The sequence below is a fragment of the Oncorhynchus keta genome, chromosome 1 (genome assembly GCF_023373465.1).
Source record: "Oncorhynchus keta strain PuntledgeMale-10-30-2019 chromosome 1, Oket_V2, whole genome shotgun sequence".
Taxonomy (NCBI): Eukaryota; Metazoa; Chordata; class Actinopteri; order Salmoniformes; family Salmonidae; genus Oncorhynchus; species Oncorhynchus keta.
This window is the reverse complement of record NC_068421.1, coordinates 94,013,695-94,040,952: the sequence shown is the minus strand read 5'-3', so window position 1 is coordinate 94,040,952 and position 27,258 is coordinate 94,013,695. Positions and strand designations below refer to the sequence as shown.

Sequence of the window (27,258 nt, the reverse complement as noted above, 5' to 3'; positions counted from 1 at the left end):
GAAAATCCTCTGCATTATCATTAACAGCAGACTCGTACATTTCCTCAATGAAAACAACGTACTGAGCAAATGTCAAATTGGCTTTTGACCAAATTACCGTACAACAGACCATGTATTCACCCTGCACACCCTAATTGACAACCAAACAAACCAAAACAAAGGCAAAGTCTTCTCATGCTTTGTTGATTTCAAAAAAGCCTTTGACTCAATCTGGCATGAGGGTCTGCTATACAAACTGATGGAAAGTGGTGTTGGGGGTAAAACATATGACATTATAAAATCCATGTACACAAACAACAAGTGTGCAGTTAAATTGGCAAAAAACACACACATTTCTTCACACAGGGTCGTGGGGTTAGACAGGGATGCAGCTTAAGCTCCACCCTCTTCAACATATATATCAACGAATTGGCGCGGGCACTAGAAAAGTCTGCAGCACCCGGCCTCCCCCTACTAGAATCCGAAGTCAAATGTCTACTGTTTTCTGATGATCTGGTGCTTCTGTCACCAACCAATGAGGGCCTACAGCAGCACCTAGATCTTCTGCACAGATTCTGTCAGACCTGGGCCCTGACAGTAAATCTCAGTAAGACCAAAATAATGGTGTTCCAAAAAAGGTCCAGTCGCCAGGACCACAAATACAAATTCCATCTCGACACTGTTGCCCTAGAGCACACAAAAAACTATACATACCTTGGCCTAAACATCAGCGCCACAGGTAACTTCCACAAAGCTGTGAACGATCTGAGAGACAAGGCAAGAAGGGCCTTCTATGCCATCAAAAGGAACATAAATTTCAACATACCAATTAGGATTTGGCTAAAAATACTTGAATCAGTCATAGAGCCCATTGCCCTTTATGGTTGTGAGGTCTGGGGTCCGCTCACCAACCAAGACTTCACAAAATGGGACAAACACCAAATTGAGACTCTGCATACAGAATTCTGCAAAAATATCCTCTGTGTACAATGTAAAACACCAAATAATACATGCAGAGCAGAATTAGGCCGATACACACTAATGATCAAAATCCAGAAAAGAGCTGTTAAATTCTACAACCAACTAAAAGGAAGCGATTCCCAAACCTTCCATAACAAAGCCATCACCTGCAGAGAGATGAACCCGGAGAAGAGTCCCCTAAGCAAGCTGGTCCTGGGGCTCTGTTCACAAACACAAACACAAACACACCCTACAGAGCCCCAGGACAGAAACACAATTAGACCCAACCAAATCATGAGAAAACAAAAAGATAATTACTTGACACATTGGAAAGAATTAACAAAAAAACAGAGCAAACTAGAATGCTATTTGGCCCTATACAGAGAGTACACATTGGCAGAATACCTGTCCACTGTGACTGACCCAAACTTAAGGAAAGCTTTGACTATGTACAGACTTAGTGAGCATAGCCTTGCTATTGAGAAAGGCCGCCGTAGGCAGACATGGCTCTCAAGAGAAGACAGGCTATGTGCTCACTGCCCACAAAATGAGGTGGAAACAGCTGCACTTCCTAACCTCCTGCCCAATGTATGACCATATTAATAATTTGAAAACAAATCCAATTTTGATAAACTCCAATATCTACTGGGTGAAATACCACAGTGTTCCATCACAGCAGCAAGATGTGTGACCTGTTGCCACGAGAAAAGGGCAACCAGTGATGAACAAACACCATTGTAAATACAACCCATATTTATGCCTATTTATTTTCCCTTGTGTACTTTAACCATTTGTACAACACTATATATATATATATATATATATATATATATATATATATATGAAATTTGTAATGTCTTTATTGTTTTGAAACTTCTGTATGTGTGATGTTTACTGTTCATTTTGATTGTTTATTTCACTTTTGTATATTATCTATCTCACTTGCTTTGGCAATGTTAACACATGTTTCCCATGCCAATAAATCCCCTTGAATTGAGAGAGATCCTTTTATTCTTGTACCTGAGTGTGCTGAGAGTCTCGTCATAGTTGATGTCAGCTGGACTGAGAGCAGCAACCATGGCAGTTCGAGAGTTTCCCCCTGAGCAAAACAGAAGATCAGAAGAATTAGGGTCTATCAGATTGATTAAGACCGTTTACATACCGTACATAGGATTTATATGAAGTCAGCAAGATCTGTTTCTGGGCTCAGAGTTAGTAAACTAGTCTGAATGTTCATTGAGCAAGGTGAGGTAATAAGTCTATTAATCAATTGTCAATCTAAGTTACATAATAAAACAATTCCCGTCAAAATCCTTCAATTTAAGCTAAATATATAAAAAAAAATTGTGGGCTGCGTTTCAGTCCACCACATCCTCCGATGTCGGCCTCCCGCATCTGCGGTGAAAGGTAGCCGCGCTACAGCTTTGTTCGTCAGACCATGAGACGTCCTGACAATTGGTCTTCTCACGAGAACATCTGAAGAGTCTGAACCGTTTGTCCTATAAACTAATATGACCCCTCTATGGAAAGATGGGACTCTCACGAACACGATGTGTCATGGGACTCGTCTGAAGGCCATAAAAAAAAAATGAATGGAAGTGTGGAGGTAGTTTAGTGCCAACAAAAAATAATGTGTCCCAAAAAAACAACAATATTTCCTGAGCTTTCTTATATGGCCTAAATATAGGACAGACACTTCAAAACCTTATTCCTTAATGTTTTGCCATTCATGAATGGTTCATTCAATGCGGCTCTATGAGCTATAGTAGTAAAGGACAAATACAATATTTTAACAAATCATAAAAATAACGGTTCCTACCTAAATTGATACCTAAAGGGGTCCTAAGATTCAGAATCAAATAGCTAAATGATCTGTGGTATGACCATATTAAAACAATTCCATATGCTAGCTTAGTTAACGGTTCCTACCTAAGTTCTCTCTCAGTAGCCAGGTCAACACAGAATCTCTGTAAAGTTAAAGGTTCCTACCTAAGTTCTCTCTCAGTAGCCAGGTCAACACAGAATCTCTGTAATGTTAATGTCACGCCCTGTCCTTAGTTATCTTTATTATTTTGGTTAGGGTCAGGGTGTGACGAGGGTGGTATGTGTGTTTTTGTATTGTCTCTGGGTTTTTGTAGTCTAGGTGTTTATATGTCTACGGTTGCCTAGATTGGTTATCAATCAGAGGCAGCTGTTTATCGTTGTCTCTGATTGGGAATCATATTTAGGTAGCCATATTCCTTATCTGTGTGTTATTGTTTATGTATAGTTGCCTGTGTCTGCACTAGTGTTCATAGAGTCACCTTCATTTTTATTGTTTTGTTAGTTTGTTTAAGTATTCTTCGTTTTAATAAAAGAAGAATGCATTCATCTCACGCTGCACCTTGGTCTCATCGTTACAACGAAAGTGACAGTTAAAGGTTCTCACCTAAGTTCTCTCTCAGTAGCCAGGTTAACACAGAATCTCTGTAAAGTTAGTTCCCACCTAAGTTCTCTCTCAGTAGCCAGGTCAACACAGAATCTCTGTAAAGTTAAAGGTGCCCACCTAAGTTCTCTCTCAGTAGCCAGGTCAACACAGAATCTCTGTAAAGTTAAAGGTGCCCACCTAAGTTCTCTCTCAATAGCCAGGTCAACACAGAATCTCTGTAAAGTTAAAGGTTCCTACCTAAGTTCTCTCTCAGTAGCCAGGTCAACACAGAATCTCTGTAAAGTTAGTTCCTACCTAAGTTCTCTCTCAGTAGCCAGGTCAACACAGAATCTCTGTAAAGTTAGTTCCCACCTAAGTTCTCTCTCAGTAGCCAGGTCAACACAGAATCTCTGTAAAGTTAGTTCCCACCTAAGTTCTCTCTCAGTAGCCAGGTCAACACAGAATCTCTGTAAAGTTAAAGGTGCCCACCTAAGTTCTCTCTCAGTAGCCAGGTCAACACAGAATCTCTGTAAAGTTAAAGGTTCCTACCTAAGTTCTCTCTCAGTAGCCAGGTCAACACAGAATCTCTGTAAAGTTAGTTCCTACCTAAGTTCTCTCTCAGTAGCCAGGTCAACACTGAATCTCTGTAAAGTTAGTTCCCACCTAAGTTCTCTCTCAGTAGCCAGGTCAACACAGAATCTCTGTAAGGGATGTGACTCTCCACTTTCTTTTTCTTCTTGTTCTTATTTTGTGCAGAATCCTACAAAAAAAAAGTGAATGATAAAAGAGAAACTTTATTTTCCAGCCTATAATTGTAAAACAAAATATGAATGATCCATGTGTATAAATATAACTCATCCATACCACTTCGGCCAAGGCAGAGATGACTTTCCCCAGAGTGGTCAGAGATTTGTTGATGTTTGCTCCTTCCTGTAACAGGACAAGGGAAAGCAAAAATACTCTTCAATGGAAGTCGAAGAATAATGTGGTCAAACGCCTCACAAGAAAAAAGATACCCCTAGGTAAACACCAAAAAACTCACTACGAGCAGTATATAACATGTTTAATCATTCAAATGTATTCATTACGCAAAGACTGAAAACTAGAAACATTTAAACTTGAAAACTATGTAACAAAGAAGCAGAGGGAGATGAAGAGGAAGAAGAGGATGAAGAGACAGAGGAGGAAGAAAGACAGAGGAAGGAGAAAGACAGGATGAAGATGGAGAGGATGAAGAGGCGAAGGATGAAGAGACAGAGGAAGGAGAAAGACAGGATGAAGAGGCAGAGGAAGGAGAAAGACAGAGGAAGGAGAAAGACAGAGGAAGGAGAAAGACAGAGGAAGGAGAAAGACAGGATGAAGAGGCAGAGGATGAAGAAAGACAGAGGAAGGAGAAAGACAGAGGAGGGAGAAAGACAGGATGAAGAGGCAGAGGATGAAGAAAGACAGAGGAAGGAGAAAGACAGATGAAGGAGAAAGACAGAGGAAGGAGAAAGACAGGATGAAGAGACAGAGGAAGGAGAAAGACAGGATGAAGAGGCAGAGGATGAAGAAAGACAGAGGAAGGAGAAAGACAGAGGAAGGAGAAAGACAGGATGAAGAGACAGAGGAAGGAGAAAGACAGGATGAAGAGGCAGAGGATGAAGAAAGACAGAGGAAGGAGAAAGACAGATGAAGGAGAAAGACAGAGGAGGGAGAAAGACAGAGGAAGGAGAAAGACAGATGAGGGAGAAAGACAGATGAAGGAGAAAGACAGAGGAGGGAGAAAGACAGGATGAAGAGGCAGAGGAGGGAGAAAGACAGAGGAAGGAGAAAGACAGATGAAGGAGAAAGACAGAGGAAGGAGAAAGACAGGATGAAGAGGCAGAGGAGGGAGAAAGACAGAGGAAGGAGAAAGACAGAGGATGAAGAAAGACAGAGGATGAAGAAAGACAGAGGAAGGAGAAAGACAGAGGATGAAGAAAGACAGAGGAAGGAGAAAGACAGAGGAAGGAGAAAGACAGAGGAGGGAGAAAGACAGAGGAAGGAGAAAGACAGAGGATGAAGAAAGACAGAGGATGAAGAAAGACAGAGGAAGGAGAAAGACAGAGGAAGGAGAAAGACAGAGGAAGGAGAAAGACAGAGGAAGGAGAAAGACAGGATGAAGAGGCGGAGGATGAAGAGGCGGAGGATGAAGAGGCGGAGGATAAAGAAAGACAGAGGAAGGAGAAACCTTGAGCCGGGTCCCCTTGGCGCCTGTGGAGTCGGCCCTCTCGCTGCCGGCCAAATCCACCAGGCTGATTTTGCTGACCTGTGACAGAAACGTCAATGGGAGTGCAGGGATATGCATTAGCTGACTAAAATCCTTTATTCTCACAGTTGGCAGCAACAGTTGGCACCAGTCAACCTCCTTCACAATGTCACAGACACATTATCAAGTGCCCTCACAGGCACACGTAGGGAGACAAGTGACATCTTTCCAATTAGTTTTAACGCCTCAATCCTTAATTCGTTTTTTCAGTCCAATAGCACCCAATAACTCTTTTTCCTTATATGCAGCTGAGGGATGAGGCTGGAGCAACTTAAACCAATCTGAAATTGATAAATGGAGCTATGGACGTAAGCACTGATAACAAAACAACAAAACAGCAATTCATTCATTTTTGTTTTATTTCCTTGAAATCACAGAGTTCAAGCAGTTTACAGAGAGCTTTGGATGAATCTCAGAATAATGTCCCTGTGTTTCTCTAGTCCTCTCTCCTCACATCCCTCTGATGTTTTAAAGGCAGTGTAGCACCTCATTTTTCCCTCAATGCCAGAAACTCATTTAATAATAGTAATTTAGAGCACTTGATTTAAATCAATTATTATAATATTATAATGTTATTCTAAAAGTTGGGTTTGTTATTTTCTCCAAATCAACTCTAACTTTCGGGGGGGGAGGGGGGATCCCTACAAAACACCTAAGGTCACCGTCACACGATTAGAAGTATTTTTTTAACCGTAGTAAAAAGTGGGATACATTTGTGAGAATAAGGCGTCAACTCGTCAATCTGAAGGGCACATTTCATCCCTGAGAACGTCCACGGCTGGAAGGAACACTTCAGCAAGACGATGTCTTCTCCAAGTGGATACTGTCCCTACCATCAATGTGGCCTGTAAAGTATCTCAAACAGCCAGCAGCACCAGCAGAGACCGTGAGAATGGAAGTGAAACGGGGTAAGTGAAAGAACTAGCTTGCTTCCTTCCTGCTAACGTTAGCTAGCTATAGAGCGTTTAGTTCACGTCTTCTATCTAAATAACACTGATATAACTAAATTGGCCATTCTGTGGCGCCGGTAGGACAATGACCCATCACACCTCCTGGCTGTGTAAGTGCTATTTTGACCAAGAAGGAGAGTGATGGAGTGCTGCATCAGGATGAAACCAATTGAGATGGTTTGGGATGAGTTGGACCGCAGAGTGAAGGAAAAGCAGCCAACGAGTGCTCAGCATATGTGGGAACTCCTTCAAGACTGTTGGAAAATAATTCCAGGTGAAGTACAAGAGAGAATGCCAGGAGTGTGCAAAGTTGTCATCAAGGCAAAGGGCGGCTACATTGAAGAATCTACACTATAAAATATATATTTTTATCTGTTTAACACTTTTTTGGTTACTACATGATTCCATATGTGTTATTTCATAGTTTTGATGTCTTCCCTATTATTCTGAAATGTAGAAAATAGTAAAAATAAACAAAAACCTGTGCATGAGTAGGTGTGTCAAAACTTTTGACAGGTACTGTCGCTATCTTAGTTTGTCACTGGTATTGGCTAGTAAATATCCTAAACCTAGACAACTAGACTGATAGCCACAAACTTAAACCAAACATTCTTGCTAATGTTCACTCAAATACGTATTTCCACAGGTAATTGATTTAAATGCAATGTTTATTCTATAAACATTCTATATGTTGCTGTCATATTCTAGAGAAATCCTCACAGCCATGTAAACCATGCACAGTAGGCTACTACAGCCAATATGTTCCCCCAACGTGTGAGTCATAGAACCCATGTATATTAGTTATTGTAAACTGGGTGGTTCGAGCCCTGAATGCTGATTGGCTGACAGCCTTGGTACTGTATATCAGACTGTATACCACGGGTATGACAAAACATGTATTTTTACTGCTCTAATTACATTGGTAACCAGTTTATAATAGCAAGAGAGGCACCTCGGGGGTTTGGGGTATATGTCCAATATACCACGGCTAAGGTCTGTATCCAGGCACTCCGCGTTGAGTCGTGACTAAGAACAGCCCTTAGCCGTGGTACATTGGCCATATACCACTTCCCCTCTGGCTTTATTGCTTATCAATACAGCAACAACTACATACATATCTGTTAGGGTCTATTATCTGCTACCTGGACTTTAAGAAGAACGTGAGGAGAGCGGAAGCAAGGAGATTCAAACCGGGTTACACTTCACGGTATAGTATGAAGAGAGATCTTTCTGGCCGAGACGGCGGCCCCTACCTTCTCAGAGGTGTTATCAGTCTCAGCATCGTGTCGTTTCTGAGTGAAGATGATGTTGAACACAGCGTGGGAGCGACTGCTAGTCTCGTTCATGTTGGTGGCGGCCACCGTCCTGCAGAGAAGAAGAGAATGTTGGGGTCAGTAACAGGATTGACCTTTCCTGGACTTGTCCAATAAGAAATGTTCATTTGTCCTCTGTGCCCCACTGAACATGACCCTGATCTGTGTCACTTCAATAACACCCCAGAACATCCTGTATGATGTCACACCACACAACATCCTGTATGATGTCACACCACAGAACATCCTGTAAGATGTCACAACACAGAACATCCTGTATGATGCAACACCACACAACATCCTGTATGATGCAACAACACAGAACATCCTGTATGATGTCACACCACAGAACATCCTGTATGATGCAACACCACAGAACATCCTGTATGATGTCACACCACAGAACATCCTGTATGATGCAACACCACAGAACATCCTGTATGATGTCACACCACAGAACATCCTGTATGATGTCACACCACAGAACATCCTGTATGATGTCACACCACAGAACATCCTGTATGATGTCACACCACAGAACATCCTGTAAGATGTCACAACACAGAACATCCTGTATGATGTCACACCACAGAACATCCTGTATGATGTCACACCACAGAACATCCTGTATGATGTCACACCACAGAACATCCTGTATGATGTCACACCACAGAACATCCTGTATGATGTCACACCACAGAACATCCAGTATGATGTCACACCACAGAACATCCTGTATGATGTCACACCACACAACATCCAGTATGATGTCACACCACAGAACATCCAGTATGATGTCACACCACACAACATCCTGTATGATGTCACACCACAGAACATCCTGTATGATGTCACAACACAGAACATCCTGTAAGATGTCACAACACAGAACATCCTGTATGATGTCACACCACAGAACATCCAGTATGATGTCACACCACACAACATCCTGTATGATGTCACACCACAGAACATCCTGTAAGATGTCACAACACAGAACATCCTGTATGATGCAACACCACAGAACATCCTGTATGATGTCACACCACAGAACATCCTGTATGATGTCAAACCACAGAACATCCTGTATGATGTCACACCACAGAACATCCTGTATGATGTCACAACACAGAACATCCTGTATGATGTCACACCACAGAACATCCTGTATGATGTCACAACACAGAACATCCTGTATGATGTCACACCACAGAACATCCTGTATGATGTCACACCACAGAACATCCTGTAAGATGTCACAACACAGAACATCCTGTATGATGTCACACCACACAACATCCTGTATGATGCAACACCACAGAACATCCTGTATGATGTCACAACACAGAACATCCTGTATGATGTCACACCACAGAACATCCTGTATGATGTCACAACACAGAACATCCTGTATGATGTCACAACACAGAACATCCTGTATGATGCAACACCACAGAACATCCTGTATGATGTCACAACACAGAACATCCTGTATAATGTCACACCACAGAACATCCTGTAAGATGTCACAACACAGAACATCCTGTATGATGTCACACCACACAACATCCTGTATGATGCAACACCACAGAACATCCTGTATGATGTCACACCACAGAACATCCAGTATGATGTCACACCACAGAACATCCTGTAAGATGTCACAACACAGAACATCCTGTATGATGTCACACCACAGAACATCCAGTATGATGTCACACCACAGAACATCCTGTAAGATGTCACAACACAGAACATCCTGTATGATGTCACACCACACAACATCCTGTATGATGCAACACCACAGAACATCCTGTATGATGTCACAACACAGAACATCCTGTATGATGTCACACCACAGAACATCATGTATGATGTCACACCACAGAACATCCTGTATGATGTCACACCACAGAACATCCTGTATGATGTCACACCACAGAACATCCTGTATGATGTCACACCACAGAACATCCTGTATGATGTCACACCACAGATGCATTGAGACCGAAGAACAAAAACCATATAACAATGTATGAGTCATCTGAGATCAATCTATGATCCATCCTAATAATAAAGCACAGAAACCTCCACGATGAATAGTTTTATACGAGGGGCAGAAATTAATTGCAACAAGATAAGCCAAAGAACAGATCCAGTAAAATAAATTTCCCTAAACGCTCTCTAGCAACCAAAACATTAATTTTCAGCTGCCTTATGGGGCATTACATAACATTTGAGGTGGTCTAAGCCGGTTCGCCAACGGCTGGTTCCGCTACTGTCTAATTGCGATTGTTAGTTTCGAGCTACTGAGACAAGAGACAATGTGCTAATTTGTAGAGAAGATAAATCTCTTCCCAAGCAGCAGGGAGTGGTAAACTGAGGAGGAACAGAACACAGACCCGGAATGTTGCAGGAGACAGAATGGAGTCATTAGAACACAGCCCGGAATGTTGCAGGAGACAGAATGGAGTCATTAGAACACAGTCCAGAGTGTTGCAGGAGACAGAATGGAGTCATTAGAACACAGTCCAGAGTGTTGCAGGAGACAGAATGGAGTCATTAGAACACAGTCCAGAGTGTTGCAGGAGACAGAATGGAGTCATTAGAACACAGTCCAGAGTGTTGCAGGAGACAGAATGGAGTCATTAGAACACAGCCCAGAGTGTTGCAGGGAAGAGAATGGAGTCATTAGAACACAGTCCAGAGTGTTGCAGGAGACAGAATGGAGTCATTAGAACACAGTCCAGAGTGTTGCAGGAGACAGAATGGAGTCATTAGAACACAGTCCAGAGTGTTGCAGGAGACAGAATGGAGTCATTAGAACACAGTCCAGAGTGTTGCAGGAGACAGAATGGAGTCATTAGAACACAGTCCAGAGTGTTGCAGGAGACAGAATGGAGTCATTAGAACACAGTCCAGAGTGTTGCAGGAGACAGAATGGAGTCATTAGAACACAGCCCAGAGTGTTGCAGGAGACAGAATGGAGTCATTAGAACACAGCCCAGAGTGTTGCAGGAGACAGAATGGAGTCATTAGAACACAGTCAGAGTGTTTCAGGAGACAGAATGGAGTCATTAGAACACAGTCCAGAGTGTTGCAGGAGACAGAATGGAGTCATTAGAACACAGTCAGAGTGTTTCAGGAGACAGAATGGAGTCATTAGAACACAGTCCAGAGTGTTGCAGGAGACAGAATGGAGTCATTAGAACACAGTCAGAGTGTTGCAGGAGACAGAATGGAGTCATTAGAACACAGTCCAGAGTGTTGCAGGAGACAGAATGGAGTCATTAGAACACAGTCAGAGTGTTGCAGGAGACAGAATGGAGTCATTAGAACACAGTCAGAGTGTTGCAGGAGACAGAATGGAGTCATTAGAACACAGTCCAGAGTGTTGCAGGAGACAGAATGGAGTCATTAGAACACAGTCCAGAGTGTTGCAGGAGACAGAATGGAGTCATTAGAACACAGCCCAGAGTGTTGCAGGAGACAGAATGGAGTCATTAGAACACAGTCCAGAGTGTTGCAGGAGACAGAATGGAGTCATTAGAACACAGTCCAGAGTGTTGCAGGAGACAGAATGGAGTCATTAGAACACAGTCCAGAGTGTTGCAAGAGACAGAATGCAATCATTTGTCAGTACAAGCATATTTTCCTCCTAATGTATTGACAGAGGACAGTAGAGGGGTGGATGAATAGATAGAGGACAGTAGAGGGGTGGATGGATGGACAGAGAACAGTAGAGGGGTGGATGAATAGATAGAGGACAGTAGAGGGGTGGATGGATGGACAGAGAACAGTAGAGGGGTGGATGAATAGATAGAGGACAGTAGAGGGGTGGATGAATAGATAGAGGACAGTAGAGGGGTGGATGAATAGATAGAGGACAGTAGAGAGGTGGATGGATGGACAGAGAACAGTAGAGGGGTGGATGAATAGATAGAGCACAGTAGAGGGGTGGATGAATAGACAGAGGACAGTAGAGGGGTGGATGAATAGATAGAGGACAGTAGAGGGGTGGATGAATAGACAGAGCACAGTAGAGGGGTGGATGAATAGATAGAGGACAGTAGAGGGGTGGATGAATAGACAGAGCACAGTAGAGGGGTGGATGAATAGATAGAGGACAGTAGAGGGGTGGATGAATAGATAGAGGACAGTAGGTATGTACAGCTACACATCAGGATGGTACATGTTAGTAAATTAATGGAGATTTGAAGGTTACGGAACTGCAAGGTATAGAGAAATCAATTAATTAATTGATTAATTAATTAATTATTGAGTAAGTTATCAATCGACTGGGCTAATATGATTCCAACACGTTATAGCAAGTGCTCACCCACCCAACAAGTCTGGAACTTCAATATTGAGTCGTTGTTTTGTTCCTATGATCATTGAATTGCATGTTTGTCCTGTTTGTCTACTGGACTGTCCTAGTTATAAGGCTGTCTCAGCTGGTGTCTGATGTGTTGGTTAATTAAATCCATGTAAATCTTTTCTGGGTCTGCCAGTTCAAGTCTTCTCAGGCAGTAAATTCCCTTATGGACAGAGCAGAGCACCGTGTGCTTAATTAATCTATTCATTCTCGGCCAACACGGTACAGTATAGCAGCTGCGTTTCACCAAGGCTACTACGTCCCAAATCTCCCCCCGGTAGGGCTCTGGTCGAAGGTAACACACTATATAAAGGAACAGGATGCCATTTAGGACAGAAACCCAAGAAGACGGCTCATAATAATGGCTGGAACGGAGTGAATGGAATGGCATCAACCACATAGAAACCACGTGTTTGATGTATTTGATGCCATTCCATTTACTCCGTTCCAGCTATTATTATGAGCCGTCTTCATGTGTTTGATGTATTTGATGCCATTCCATTTACTCCGTTCCAGCTATTATTATGAGCCGTCTTCATATGTTTGATGTATTTGATGCCATTCCATTTACTCCGTTCCAGCTATTATTATGAGCCGTCTTCATGTGTTTGATGTATTTGATGCCATTCCATTTACTCCGTTCCAGCTATTATTATGAGCCGTCTTCATATGTTTGATGTATTTGATGCCATTCCATTTACTCCGTTCCAGCTATTATTATGAGCCGTCTTCATATGTTTGATGTATTTGATGCCATTCCATTTACTCCGTTCCAGCTATTTTTATGAGCCGTCTCCATGTGTTTGATGTATTTGATGCCATTCCATTGATTCCGCTCCAGCTATTATTATGAGCCGTCTTCATGTGTTTGATGTATTTGATGCCATTCCATTTACTCCGTTCCAGCTATTATTATGAGCCGTCTTCATATGTTTGATGTATTTGATGCCATTCCATTTACTCCGTTCCAGCTATTATTATGAGCCGTCTTCATATGTTTGATGTATTTGATGCCATTCCATTGACTCCGTTCCAGCTATTACCACAAGCCCATCCTCCCCAAATAAGTAGCCACCAGCCTCCTGTGGGCCCAAACCTTCTCTATACTTTCAATCCATTTAAATGCTTGATCAACATGTTGCTTCCTTCTAAGTGCTACTGTTATCTGTGATTTATGGAAAAGAGACATTAACATTGACCCTATTTAAACTACCGAGAAACCCCGTCACCCCGTATGCAGTTGAACTCAGCACAGTATTACATTGACAGTCATTTCTCAGACACTCTTGTCCAGCCTGACTTAGTGGATTCATCGTAATGTGAGACCACCTCATACCACAATCATAGTAAGTCAAACTTTTCCTCAATAAATCAACTGACAGCAAAGTCAGTGCTTGTAAGAAACGATAAGTGTGAGGATTAATCAAGATACTTATTGAAGAGGTGGGTTTTCAGATGTTTTCGGGAAGATGGGCAGCTGTCCTGACGTTAGGGGGAAGCTTGTTCCAACATTGGGGTGCCAAGCACCCACCCAGCCATCCATCCACCCACCCAGCCATCCATCCACCCATCCATCCACCCACCCACCCAGCCAGCCAGCCAGCCAGCCAGCCATCCATCCATCCATCCATCCATCCATCCATCCATCCATCCACCCACGCATCCTTCCACCCACCCATCCACCCAGCCAGCCATCCACCCAGCCATCCATCCATCCATCCATCCATCCATCCCATCCATCCATCCATCCATCCACCCACGCATCCTTCCACCTACCCATCCAGCCATCCATCCACCTATCCATTCCCCCACCCACCAACATACCCAACCAAATACTCACCCACCTACCCATCCATCCACCCAACCACCCACCCATCCATACATCTGTCCCCTCACCTGGCCTTGTTTCCAGAGTCCATGAGGTCCTGGATGTCGTTGTAGGAGGTGACGGCCAGCTTGGACAGGTCCTCTACGTAGGGCCCCATCAGGGGGTGTTCCCTCACACGCAGGTTCCCCTTGTTCTTAGGGTTCAGGAGGTCACGCACACGCTCACAGTAGATCTCCATGTAGCTCACCTGAGGAGGAGGGAGGGGGAGGGAGGGAGGATGGGAGGGGGGAGGGCAAAGTGTTACATTACCAACTAGGTCTTTCTAGTCTTTCTTCAATTCCTCTCTGGTCTATAGAGGTGACATCCTGTTTCCTGTAGGTCTCTGGTTCTTCAATTCCTTGTTTCCTCTCTCCTCCATATCCTTCTCATAATGCAAGGAAGGGACCTTGGTTCTACCCCTCCACTGTGTTTTTTAGGAAGTAAGGAGAGAGGATGCAAGGAATGAAGATAAGATTAATTGAGAAAGAGCCCTAGTTAGACGAAGTGCAGAAATGCTTACTTACCTTAAACAACAATAAAGTTCAAGAAATTAAGTTAATAAAATATTTACAAAGTAATTAGTCCAGGTGGCCTTTTGATTTATTGTTCAGCAGTCTACTGGCTTGGGGGTTGAAGCTGTTAAGGAGCCTTTTGGACCTAGACTTGGCGTCCTGGTACTATTTGCCGTGCGGTAGCAGAGACTTGGGTGACTGGAGTCTTTGATCATTTTTTAGGCCTTCCTCTGACACCGCCTAGTATATAGGTCCTGGATGGCAGGAAGCTTGGCCCCAGTGATGTACTGGGCCGTAGGCACTACCCTCTGTAGTGCCTTGCGGTCGGAGGCAGAGCAGTTCCCATACCAGGCAGTGATGCAACCGGTCAGGATGCTCTCAATGGTGAAGCTGTAGAACTTTTTGAGGATCTGGGGACCCATGCCAAATCTTTTTGGTCTCGTGAAGGGGAAAAATTGTTGTCATGCCCTCTTCACGACTGTCTTGGTGTGTTTGGACCATGATAGTCCATTACAGTCCCGTCGATGTTAATGGGGGCCCTGTTCGACCCTCCTTTTCCTGTAGTACACGATCAGCTCCTTTGTCTTGCTCACATTGAGGGAGAGGTTGTTGTCCTGGCACCACACGGCCAGGTCTTTGACCTCCTCCGTATAGGCTGTCTCATCGTTCTCGGTGATCAAGCCTACCACTGTTGTGTCATCATCAAACTTAATGATGGTGTTGGAGTCGAGCCTGGCCGCGCAGTCTTGGGTGAACAGGGGGGGACTAAGCACGCACCCCTGAGGGGTCCCCAGTGTTGACGATCAGCATGGCGGATGTGTTGTTGCCTACCCTTACCACCTGGGGGCGGCCCGTCAGAAAGTCCAGGATCCAGTTGCAGAGGGAGGTATTTAGTCCCAGGGTCCTTAGCTTATTGATGAGCTTTGTGGGCACTTTGGTGTTGAATGCTGAGCTATAGTCAATGAATAGCATTCTCACATAGGTGTTCCTTTTATCCAGGTGGGAAAGGGCAGTGTGGAGTGTGATTGAGATTGCATCATCTGTGAATCTGTTGGGGCAGTATGCGAATTGGAGCTGGTCTAGGGTTTCCGGGATGATGATGTTGATGTGAGCCATGACCAGCCTTTCAAAGCACTTCATGGCTACAGACATGAGTGCTACAGTGCGGTAATAATTTAGGCAGGTTACCTTCGCTTTCTTGGGCACAGGGACTATGGTGGTCTGCTTGAAACATGTAGGTACTACAGATATGGTCAGGGAGAGGTTGAAAATGTCAGTGAAGGGTTAGCCACTCAATGTCAGTGAATTGCACTTATTGATGAAGCCGATGACTGAGGTGGTGTACTCCTCAATGCCATTGGATGAATCCTGGAACATATTCCAGTCTGTGCTAACAAAACAGTCCTGTAGCTTAGCATCCACGTCATCTGACCACTTCCGTATTGAGCGAGTCACTGGTACTTCCTGCTTTAGTTTTTGCTTGTAAGCAGGAATCAAGAGGATAGAATTATGGTCAGATTTGCCAAATGGAGGGCGAGGGAGAGCTTTGTGTGTGGAGTTTTCTTCATGTGGTTTTCTTCCTCTGGTTGCACATGTGACATGCTGGTAGAAATGATGTAAAACAGATCAAGCTTGCCTGCATTAAAGTCCCCGGCCTCTAGGAGCGCTGCTTCTGGATGAGCATGTTCCTGTTTGCTTATGGCCTTATACAGCTGGTTGAGTGGCCTTATACAGCTCGTTCAGTGGCCTTATACAGCTCGTTGAGTGGCATTATACAGCTCATTGAGTGGCCGTATACAGCTCGTTGAGTGGCATTATACAGCTCGTTCAGTGGCCTTATACAGCTTGTTGAGTGGCATTATACAGCTCGTTCAGTGGCCTTATACAGCTCATTGAGTGGCCTTATACAGCTCATTGAGTGGCATTATACAGCTCATTGAGTGGCCTTATACATCTCATTGAGTGGCCTTATACAGCTCGTTGAGTGGCCTTATACAGCTCGTTGAGTGGCCTTATACAGCTCATTGAGTGGCATTATACAGCTCGTTGAGTGGCCTTATACAGCTCGTTGAGTGGCCTTATACAGCTCATTGAGTGGCATTATACAGCTCGTTCAGTGGCATTATACAGCTCATTGAGTGGCCTTATACAGCTCATTGAGTGGCATTATACAGCTCGTTCAGTGGCCTTATACAGCTCGTTGAGTGGCCTTATACAGCTGGTTGAGTGGCCTTATACAGCTCATTGAGTGGCCGTATACAGCTCATTGAGTGGCCTTATACAGCTCACTGAGTGCGGTTTTAGTGCCAGCAGCGGTTTGTGGTGGTAAATAGACTATTACGAATAATATAGATGAAAACTCTCTTGGTAGATAGTGTAGTCTACAGCTTATCATGAGTTACTCTACCTCAGGCGAGCAAAACCTTGAGACTTCTTTAATATTAGACATCACACACCAGCTGTTATTGACCCCCGCCCCTCGTCTTACCGGGCGTAGCTGCTCTGTCCTGCCGATGCACGGAAAACCAGCCAGCTCTATATTATCCGTGTCGTCGTTCAGCAACAACTCGGTGAAACATAAGATATTACAGTTTTTAATGTCCCGTTGGTAGAATAGTCTTAAATCGTAGATCATCCAGTTTATTATCCAATGATTTTACGTTGGCCAATAGTACGGATGGTAGTGGTGGTTTACCTACTCGCTGACAAGGCACCCCGCACTCCTCCACCTTTTCCCCCGTTCTTTTCTTCACGCGAATGACGGGGATTTGGGCCTGGTCTTGAGAAAGCATTCTTCACATCGGACTCATATAAAGAAAACATCTACATCCAATTTAAGATGAATAATTGCTGTTCTGAATCTCTGTTCGGTCATAAGAGAAGGTAGCAGTAACATTATGTCCAAAATAAGTTACGAACAATGCGAAGAAAATAAAATAAAATAGCACAGTTGGTTAGGAGCCCAGTAAAACATAGAGAGTCCTTGTGCTATAACTGTACGTACCTCCACAGAGTACGACTTGCTATTGTCGTTATTACTGTCGTTGAACTTGGTGAAGAGGTCTTCACACATCTAAGAGGAGAAAGAAAGTAAAGGGTTTGCAGTGAACATTTATTATCAATTGATAACTGGTTTATCTGTACAGGGACAGATACAAACACATCGAATAACACATTTATCCAATGTGTTGCGCCACAGTATAGCTTGCACTCATTTCCAACACCCTAGATGGGATTTGTGTAACATTACGTTGAGGTATGGAGAGCTCGGTGTGCGATTGGTCTAGAGTAGGGATGCACATTTCCAGCTATCCTGGTTGGAGGATTCAAGGATTTTATGCTTATTCCCATCATTATTCTGGGAGTCTTCCAACCAGGAAAACCAGGGATTTTGCTGGAATTGTGCAACCCTGGTGTTAGAGGTAACAGTATATGCTGTAACCCTGGTGTTAGAGGTAACAGTATATGCTGTAACCCTGGTGTTAGAGGTAACAGTATATGCTGTAACCCTGGTGTTAGAGGTAACAGTATATGCTGTAACCCTGGTGTTAGAGGTAACAGTATATGCTGTAACCCTGGTGTTAGAGGTAACAGTATATGCTGTAACCCTGGTGTTAGAGGTAACAGTGTATGTTGTAACCCTGGTGTTAGAGGTAACAGTATATGCTGTAACCCTGGTGTTAGAGGTAACAGTATATGCTGTAACCCTGGTGTTAGAGGTAACAGTATATGCTGTAACCCTGGTGTTAGAGGTAACAGTGTGTGCTGTAACCCTGGTGTTAGAGGTAACAGTATATGCTGTAACCCTGGTGTTAGAGGTAACAGTATATGCTGTAACCCTGCTGTTAGAGGTTACAGTATATGCTGTAACCCTGGTGTTAGAGGTTACAGTATATGCTGTAACCCTGGTGTTAGAGGTAACAGTATATGCTGTAACCCTGGTGTTAGAGGTAACAGTGTATGTTGTAACCCTGGTGTTAGAGGTAACAGTATATGCTGTAACCCTGGTGTTAGAGGTAACAGTATATGCTGTAACCCTGGTGTTAGAGGTAACAGTATATGCTGTAACCCTGGTGTTAGAGGTAACAGTGTGTGCTGTAACCCTGGTGTTAGAGGTAACAGTATATGCTGTAACCCTGGTGTTAGAGGTAACAGTATATGCTGTAACCCTGGTGTTAGAGGTAACAGTATATGCTGTAACCCTGGTGTTAGAGGTAACAGTATATGCTGTAACCCTGGTGTTAGAGGTAACAGTATATGCTGTAACCCTGGTGTTAGAGGTAACAGTATATGCTGTAACCCTGGTGTTAGAGGTAACAGTATATGCTGTAACCCTGGTGTTAGAGGTAACAGTATATGCTGTAACCCTGGTGTTAGAGGTAACAGTATATGCTGTAACCCTGGTGTTAGAGGTAACAGTATATGCTGTAACCCTGGTGTTAGAGGTAACAGTGTATGCTGTAACCCTGGTGTTAGAGGTAACAGTATATGTTGTAACCCTGGTGTTAGAGGTAACAGTATATGCTGTAACCCTGGTGTTAGAGGTAACAGTATATGCTGTAACCCTGGTGTTAGAGGTAACAGTATATGCTGTAACCCTGGTGTTAGAGGTAACAGTATATGTTGTAACCCTGGTGTTAGAGGTAACAGTATATGCTGTAACCCTGGTGTTAGAGGTAACAGTATATGCTGTAACCCTGGTGTTAGAGGTAACAGTATATGCTGTAACCCTGGTGTTAGAGGTAACAGTATATGCTGTAACCCTGGTGTTAGAGGTAACAGTGTGTGCTGTAACCCTGGTGTTAGAGGTAACAGTATATGCTGTAACCCTGGTGTTAGAGGTAACAGTATATGCTGTAACCCTGGTGTTAGAGGTAACAGTATATGCTGTAACCCTGGTGTTAGAGGTAACAGTATATGCTGTAACCCTGGTGTTAGAGGTAACAGTGTGTGCTGTAACCCTGGTGTTAGAGGTAACAGTATATGCTGTAACCCTGGTGTTAGAGGTAACAGTATATGCTGTAACCCTGGTGTTAGAGGTAACAGTATATGCTGTAACCCTGGTGTTAGAGGTAACAGTATATGCTGTAACCCTGGTGTTAGAGGTAACAGTATATGCTGTAACCCTGGTGTTAGAGGTAACAGTGTATGCTGTAACCCTGGTGTTAGAGGTAACAGTATATGCTGTAACCCTGGTGTTAGAGGTAACAGTATATGCTGTAACCCTGGTGTTAGAGGTAACAGTGTATGCTGTAACCCTGGTGTTAGAGGTAACAGTATATGTTGTAACCCTGGTGTTAGAGGTAACAGTATATGCTGTAACCCTGGTGTTAGAGGTAACAGTGTATGCTGTAACCCTGGTGTTAGAGGTAACAGTATATGCTGTATACCAGAGGGATAATTCCTTCCTGGTGCTTCAAGTCCGGCTTGCCCATCATGGTGTAGGACTTCCCAGATCCGGTCTGGCCATAGGCAAAGATACAGACGTTGTATCCCTCGAAGGCATGGAGCAGCATCTCCTCACCAATGTCCTTGTACACCTGCTGCTGGCCAGCAAAGTTGATGTCCTCGGGCTGCGGAGAGACAATTATCCATGGTGAGTCAGGTCACCATTCATAAGGACCATCTTCATGTAGAGTCAGGTCACCATTCATAAGGACCATCTTCATGTAGAGTCAGGCAACCATTGAAATTGACCGACGCTTTGGTGAAAAGATGCATTGAATTGTTTGTGGAGTGTTCTAGAATACCAGCGTGCTGGAGTTTCTTTTTAAGCATCTGCCTCTAACCCTAGGAAGCTCTTTGCCACCTTCTCCTCCCTCCTGAATCCTCCTCCCCCCCTCCTCCCTCTCTGCAGATGACTTCGTCAACCATTTTGAAAAGAAGGTCGACGACATCCGATCCTCGTTTGCTAAGTCAAACGACACCGCTGGTTCTGCTCACACTGCCCTACCCTGTGCTCTGACCTCTTTCTCCCCTCTCTCTCCAGATGAAATCTCGCGTCTTGTGACGGCCGGCCGCCCAACAACCTGCCCGCTTGACCCTATCCCCTCCTCTCTTCTCCAGACCATTTCCGGAGACCTTCTCCCTTACCTCACCTCGCTCATCAACTCATCCCTGACCGCTGGCTACGTCCCTTCCGTCTTCAAGAGAGCGAGAGTTGCACCCCTTCTGAAAAAACCTACACTCGATCCCTCCGATGTCAACAACTACAGACCAGTATCCCTTCTTTCTTTTCTCTCCAAAACTCTTGAACGTGCCGTCCTTGGCCAGCTCTCCCGCTATCTCTCTCAGAATGACCTTCTTGATCCAAATCAGTCAGGTTTCAAGACTAGTCATTCAACTGAGACTGCTCTTCTCTGTATCACGGAGGCGCTCCGCACTGCTAAAGCTAACTCTCTCTCCTCTGCTCTCATCCTTCTAGACCTATCGGCTGCCTTCGATACTGTGAACCATCAGATCCTCCTCTCCACCCTCTCCGAGTTGGGCATCTCCGGCGCGGCCCACGCTTGGATTGCGTCCTACCTGACAGGTCGCTCCTACCAGGTGGCGTGGCGAGAATCTGTCTCCTCACCACGCGCTCTCACCACTGGTGTCCCCCAGGGCTCTGTTCTAGGCCCTCTCCTATTCTCGCTATACACCAAGTCACTTGGCTCTGTCATAACCTCACATGGTCTCTCCTATCATTGCTATGCAGACGACACACAATTAATCTTCTCCTTTCCCCCTTCTGATGACCAGGTGGCGAATCGCATCTCTGCATGTCTGGCAGACATATCAGTGTGGATGACGGATCACCACCTCAAGCTGAACCTCGGCAAGACGGAGCTGCTCTTCCTCCCGGGAAGGACTGCCCGTTCCATGATCTCGCCATCACGGTTGACAACTCCATTGTGTCCTCCTCCCAGAGCGCTAAGAACCTTGGCGTGATCCTGGACAACACCCTGTCGTTCTCAACTAACATCAAGGCGGTGGCCCGTTCCTGTAGGTTCATGCTCTACAACATCCGCAGAGTACGACCCTGCCTCACACAGGAAGCGGCGCAGGTCCTAATCCAGGCACTTGTCATCTCCCGTCTGGATTACTGCAACTCGCTGTTGGCTGGGCTCCCTGCCTGTGCCATTAAACCCCTACAACTCATCCAGAACGCCGCAGCCCGTCTGGTGTTCAACCTTCCCAAGTTCTCTCACGTCACCCCGCTCCTCCGCTCTCTCCACTGGCTTCCAGTTGAAGCTCGCATCCGCTACAAGACCATGGTGCTTGCCTACGGAGCTGTGAGGGGAACGGCACCTCAGTACCTCCAGGCTCTGATCAGGCCCTACACACAAACAAGGGCACTGCGTTCATCCACCTCTGGCCTGCTCGCCTCCCTACCACTGAGGAAGTACAGTTCCCGCTCAGCCCAGTCAAAACTGTTCGCTGCTCTGGCCCCCCAATGGTGGAACAAACTCCCTCACGACGCCAGGACAGCGGAGTCAATCACCACCTTCCGGAGACACCTGAAACCCCACCTCTTTAAGGAATACCTAGGATAGGATAAAGTAATCCTTCTCACCCCCCTTAAAAGTTTTAGATGCACTATTGTAAAGTGGCTGTTCCACTGGATGTCATAAGGTGAATGCACCAATTTGTAAGTCGCTCTGGATAAGAGCGTCTGCTAAATGACTTAAATGTAAATGTAAATGTAAGGTCAACCAGGACATAACCAAGACGCAACTACAAGGTTGATTCACTTGAAAATGAACCTGACTAAAAGTCCGGTTCAAGGCTGTTGTGCCTGTTCACACTAATCAGAGTGTCTAATCAAAATCAGCATGTATTGTGCTCCTCCCTGGGTGGTATGGTATCATACAGTACACAGATAGTCAGTCAGAGGTACAGGTACTTACCGAGGTATGTGACCAGTACGAGTAATCAAAGTTGAAGCTCTTGTTCTCTTTGGGCTGCTTGGGGTTGAGGATGGCTGAAAGACACGACGGAGAGAGAGGGGGTGGGGGGGTAGAGTCAGGAGGAGGGTCAACAGGGTGAGAGAGTCAACCTGCTGTGTGAAACTAAATCTGGTCGCTGGGTCACCGATCGTCCGAATGAATGCATGTGTCCCAAATGGCACCCTATTCCCTATACATAGTACACTACTTTAGACCAGGAACCTACGGTGCCCTATTCCCTAAATAGTGCACTACTTTAGACCAGGAACCTACGGTGCCCTATTCCCTACGTAGTGCACTACTTTAGACCAGGAAACTACGGTGCCCTATTCCCTATATAGTACACTACTATTGAGGAGGAGAGGGAGGGAGGGAGGGAGGGAGGGAAGGAGGGAGGGAGGGAGGGAGGGAGGGAGGGAGGGAGGGAGGGAGGGAGGGGGAGGGAGGGAGGGAGGGAGGGAGGGAGGGAAAAGTGCTTCGTCTCTGGCTCACTGCTCCCATAAGCACCTACAGACAGACTGGTCCCTTCTGGACAATTAGACAGACAGACAGACAGACAGACAGACAGACAGACAGACTGTTCCCTTCTGGACAATTAGACAGACAGACAGACAGACTGTTCCCTTCTGGACGATTAGACAGACAGACTGTTCCCTTCTGGACAATTAGACAGACAGACTGTTCCCTTCTGGACAATTAGACAGACAGACAGACAGACAGACAGACAGACAGACAGACAGACAGACAGACAGACAGACAGACAGACAGACAGACAGACAGGTCCCTTCTGGACAATTACAGAGTACAGACAGACAGACGGTTAGCTTCTGTTAGCATCTGTTATTTTCTGGAGCTCTGGGCTACTACTGAATGAATGGACAATGTCAGAACAGGCCTGTCTGTGTATTGGACTGGATGGACACTGTCAGAACAGGCCTGTCTGTGTATTGGACTGAATGGACACTGTCAGAACAGGCCTGTCTGTGTATTGGACTGGATGGACACTGTCAGAACAGGCCTGTCTGTGTATTGGACTGGATGGACACTGTCAGAACAGGCCTGTCTGTGTATTGGACTGAATGGACACTGTCAGAACAGGCCTGTCTGTGTATTGGACTGGATGGACACTGTCAGAACAGGCCTGTCTGTGTATTGGACTGAATGGACACTGTCAGAACAGGCCTGTCTGTGTATTGGACTGAATGGACACTGTAAAGTCACATGATGTGAACCTAAGATAACATTCTAGATTAGGTGTTGTGGAGCAATGTGAACCTAAACTAACATTCTAGATTAGGTGTTGTGGAGCGATGTGCACCTAAACTAACATTCTAGATTAGGTGTTGTGGAGCGATGTGAACCTAAACTAACATTCTAGATTAGGTGTTGTGGAGCGATGTGAACCTAAACTAACATTCTAGATTAGGTGTTGTGGAGCGATGTGAACCTAAACTAACATTCTAGATTAGGTGTTGTGGAGCGATGTGAACCTAAACTAACATTCTAGATTAGGTGTTGTGGAGCGATGTGAACCTAAACTAACATTCTAGATTAGGTGTTGTGGAGCGATGTGAACCTAAACTAACATTCTAGATTAGGTGTTGTGGAGCGATGTGAACCTAAACTAACATTCTAGATTAGGTGTTGTGGAGCGATGTGAACCTAAACTAACATTCTAGATTAGGTGTTGTGGAGCAATGTGCACCTAAACTAACATTCTAGATTAGGCATTGTGGAGCGATGTGAACCTAAACTAACATTCTAGATTAGGTGTTGTGGAGCGATGTGAACCTAAACTAACATTCTAGATTAGGTGTTGTGGAGCGATGTGAACCTAAACTAACATTCTAGATGAGGTGTTGTGGAGCGATGTGAACCTAAACTAACATTCTAGATTAGGTGTTGTGGAGCGATGTGAACCTAAACTAACATTCTAGATTAGGTGTTGTGGAGCGATGTGAACCTAAACTAACATTCTACATTAGGTGTTGTGGAGCGATGTGAACCTAAACTAACATTCTAGATTAGGTGTTGTGGAGCGATGTGAACCTAAACTAACATTCTAGATTAGGTGTTGTGGAGCGATGTGAACCTAAACTAACATTCTAGATGAGGTGTTGTGGAGCAATGTGAACCTAAACTAACATTCTAGATTAGGCGTTGTGGAGCAATGTGAACCTAAACTAACATTCTAGATTAGGTGTTGTGGAGCGATGTGAACCTAAACTAACATTCTAGATTAGGCGTTGTGGAGCAATGTGAACCTAAACTAACATTCTAGATTAGGCGTTGTGGAGCAATGTGAACCTAAACTAACATTCTAGATTAGGTGTTGTGGAGCGATGTGAAACTAAACTAACATTCTAGATGAGGTGTTGTGGAGCAATGTGAACCTAAACTAACATTCTAGATTAGGCGTTGTGGAGCAATGTGAACCTAAACTAACATTCTAGATTAGGTGTTGTGGAGCGATGTGAAACTAAACTAACATTCTAGATGAGGTGTTGTGGAGCAATGTGAACCTAAACTAACATTCTAGATTAGGCGTTGTGTAGCGATGTGAACCTAAACTAACATTCTAGATTAGGCGTTGTGGAGCGATGTGAACCTAAACTAACATTCTAGATTAGGTGTTGTGGAGCGATGTGAAACTAAACTAACATTCTAGATGAGGTGTTGTGGAGCAATGTGAACCTAAACTAACATTCTAGATTAGGCGTTGTGTAGCGATGTGAACCTAAACTAACATTCTAGATTAGGCGTTGTGGAGCGATGTGAACCTAAACTAACATTCTAGATTAGGCGTTGTGTAGCGATGTGAACCTAAACTAACATTCTAGATTAGGCGTTGTGGAGCGATGTGAACCTAAACTAACACTAACAGAGTGTGTGTGTGTGTGTTTCTCTTTCCACAGTACTGTAATATGGGTTATATTCTGGGCAATATTTTAAGGTCTGTTCTCCACAACAAGCTCTGTTCTCCACAACATGGTCTGTTCTCCACAACAGACAGACAGACCTTATATAGACCTTAATAGACCTTAATAGACCTTGTTGTGGAGAATAGACTTTGAGACCTTGACATGAGTCAGCTCAACATGAGTCAGCTCAGCATGAGTCAGCTCATCATGAGTCACCTCAACGTTAGTCACCTCAACATGAGTCAGCTCAACTCAATGGATGAAATGACGAAGATAACCAGCCGGCTTGTTTTATGAAGTATTGTTCACAGCGGAGAGAACACCTGTTTGTATGTACTACATATCTACCAAAGCCTTCACAACAGCACTCAATAGACCTCCATTATAGGTCAAATGCTTAATGGAATGTCTTCATTTTCTTGAAATTCAATCTCCTCTAATGTGACGTCATGGTGACTTTGTTTGAGTAATTCACCTCTCTCTCCCCAACTCCAACACCTCTCTCTCCCCAACTCCAACACCCCTCTCTCCCCAACTCCAACACCTCTCTCTCCCCAACTCCAACACCTCTCTCTCCCCAAATCCAACACCCCTCTCTCCCCAAATCCAACACCTCTCTCTCCCCAAATCCAACACCTCTCTCTCCCCAACTCCAACACCTCTCTCTCCCCAACAACTCTCTCCCTCTCCCCACCTTGCCCACATAGGGCAGTGGTACCAAATCAAATCAAATTTGTAGTCATATGCACTGAATAAAACAGGTGTAGGTAGACCTTACAGTTAAATCCTTACTTACGAGCCCTTAACCAACAATGCAATTAAAAAAAGAAAAGAATAAGAAATAAAAGTTACAAGTAAAATAACAATAGCGAGGCTATAGAGGTAACACTTCAGAGTCAATGTGCGGGGGCACCGGGTAGTCAAAGTAATTGAGGTAATATGTACATGTAGGTAGAGTAATTAAAGTGACTATGCGTTGGTGATGTGGACACCAAGGAACACCAAGGAACTTGAAGCTCTCAACCTGCTCCACTGCAGCCCTGTTGATAAGAATGGGGGCGTGCTCGGTCCTCTTTTTCCTGTAGTCCACAATCATCTCCTTTGTCTTGATCACGTTGAGGGAGAGGTTGTTGTCCTGGCACCACACGGCCAGGTCTCTGACCTCCTTCCTATAGGCTGTCTCGTCGTTGTCCGTGATCAGGCCTACCACTGTTGTGTCACCTGCAAACTTAATGATGGTGTTGGAGTCGTGCCTGGCCGTGAAGTCATGAGTGAACAAGGAGTACAGGAGGGGACTGAGCACGCACCCCTGAGGGGCCCCTGTGTTGAGGATCAGCGTGGCGGATGTGTTGTTACCTACCCTTACCACCTGGGGGCGGCCCGTCAGGAAGTCCAGGATCCAGTTGAATAGGGAGGTGTTTAGTCACAGGGTCCTTAGCTTATTGATGAGCTTTGAGGGCACTATGGTGTTGAATGCTAAGCTGTAGTCAATGAACAGCATTCTCACATAGGTGTTTCTTTTATCCAGGTGGGAAAGGCCAGTGTGGAGTGCAATAGAGATTGCATCATCTGTGGATCTGTTGGGCCGGTATGGAAATTGGAGTGGGTCTAGGGTTTCTGGATAAAGGTGTTGATGTGAGCCATGACCAGCCTTTCAAAGCACTTCATGGCTACAGACATGAGTGCTACGGGTCTGTAGTCATTTCGGCAGGTTTCCTTGGTGTTCTTGGGCACAGGGGCTATGGTGGTCTGCTTA

At 44.6% G+C, this 27,258-nt stretch overlaps 1 protein-coding gene across 1 annotated transcript in view; it reads right to left on the bottom strand.

Annotated features, from left to right (window-relative positions):
* kif1aa (kinesin family member 1Aa) overlaps nt 1-27,258 on the bottom strand; it is a 200,357-nt gene that overhangs the window by 124,310 nt on the left and 48,789 nt on the right. The window contains exons 3-11 of the mRNA XM_052525192.1: nt 22,543-22,616; nt 20,044-20,226; nt 17,658-17,726; nt 14,171-14,349; nt 7,840-7,951; nt 5,559-5,636; nt 4,211-4,276; nt 4,010-4,106; nt 1,960-2,038 (exon numbers count right to left, since the gene is read on the bottom strand). Coding sequence (XP_052381152.1) covers nt 1,960-2,038; nt 4,010-4,106; nt 4,211-4,276; nt 5,559-5,636; nt 7,840-7,951; nt 14,171-14,349; nt 17,658-17,726; nt 20,044-20,226; nt 22,543-22,616 — 937 coding nt within the window. The remainder of the gene's footprint in view (nt 1-1,959; nt 2,039-4,009; nt 4,107-4,210; nt 4,277-5,558; nt 5,637-7,839; nt 7,952-14,170; nt 14,350-17,657; nt 17,727-20,043; nt 20,227-22,542; nt 22,617-27,258) is intronic.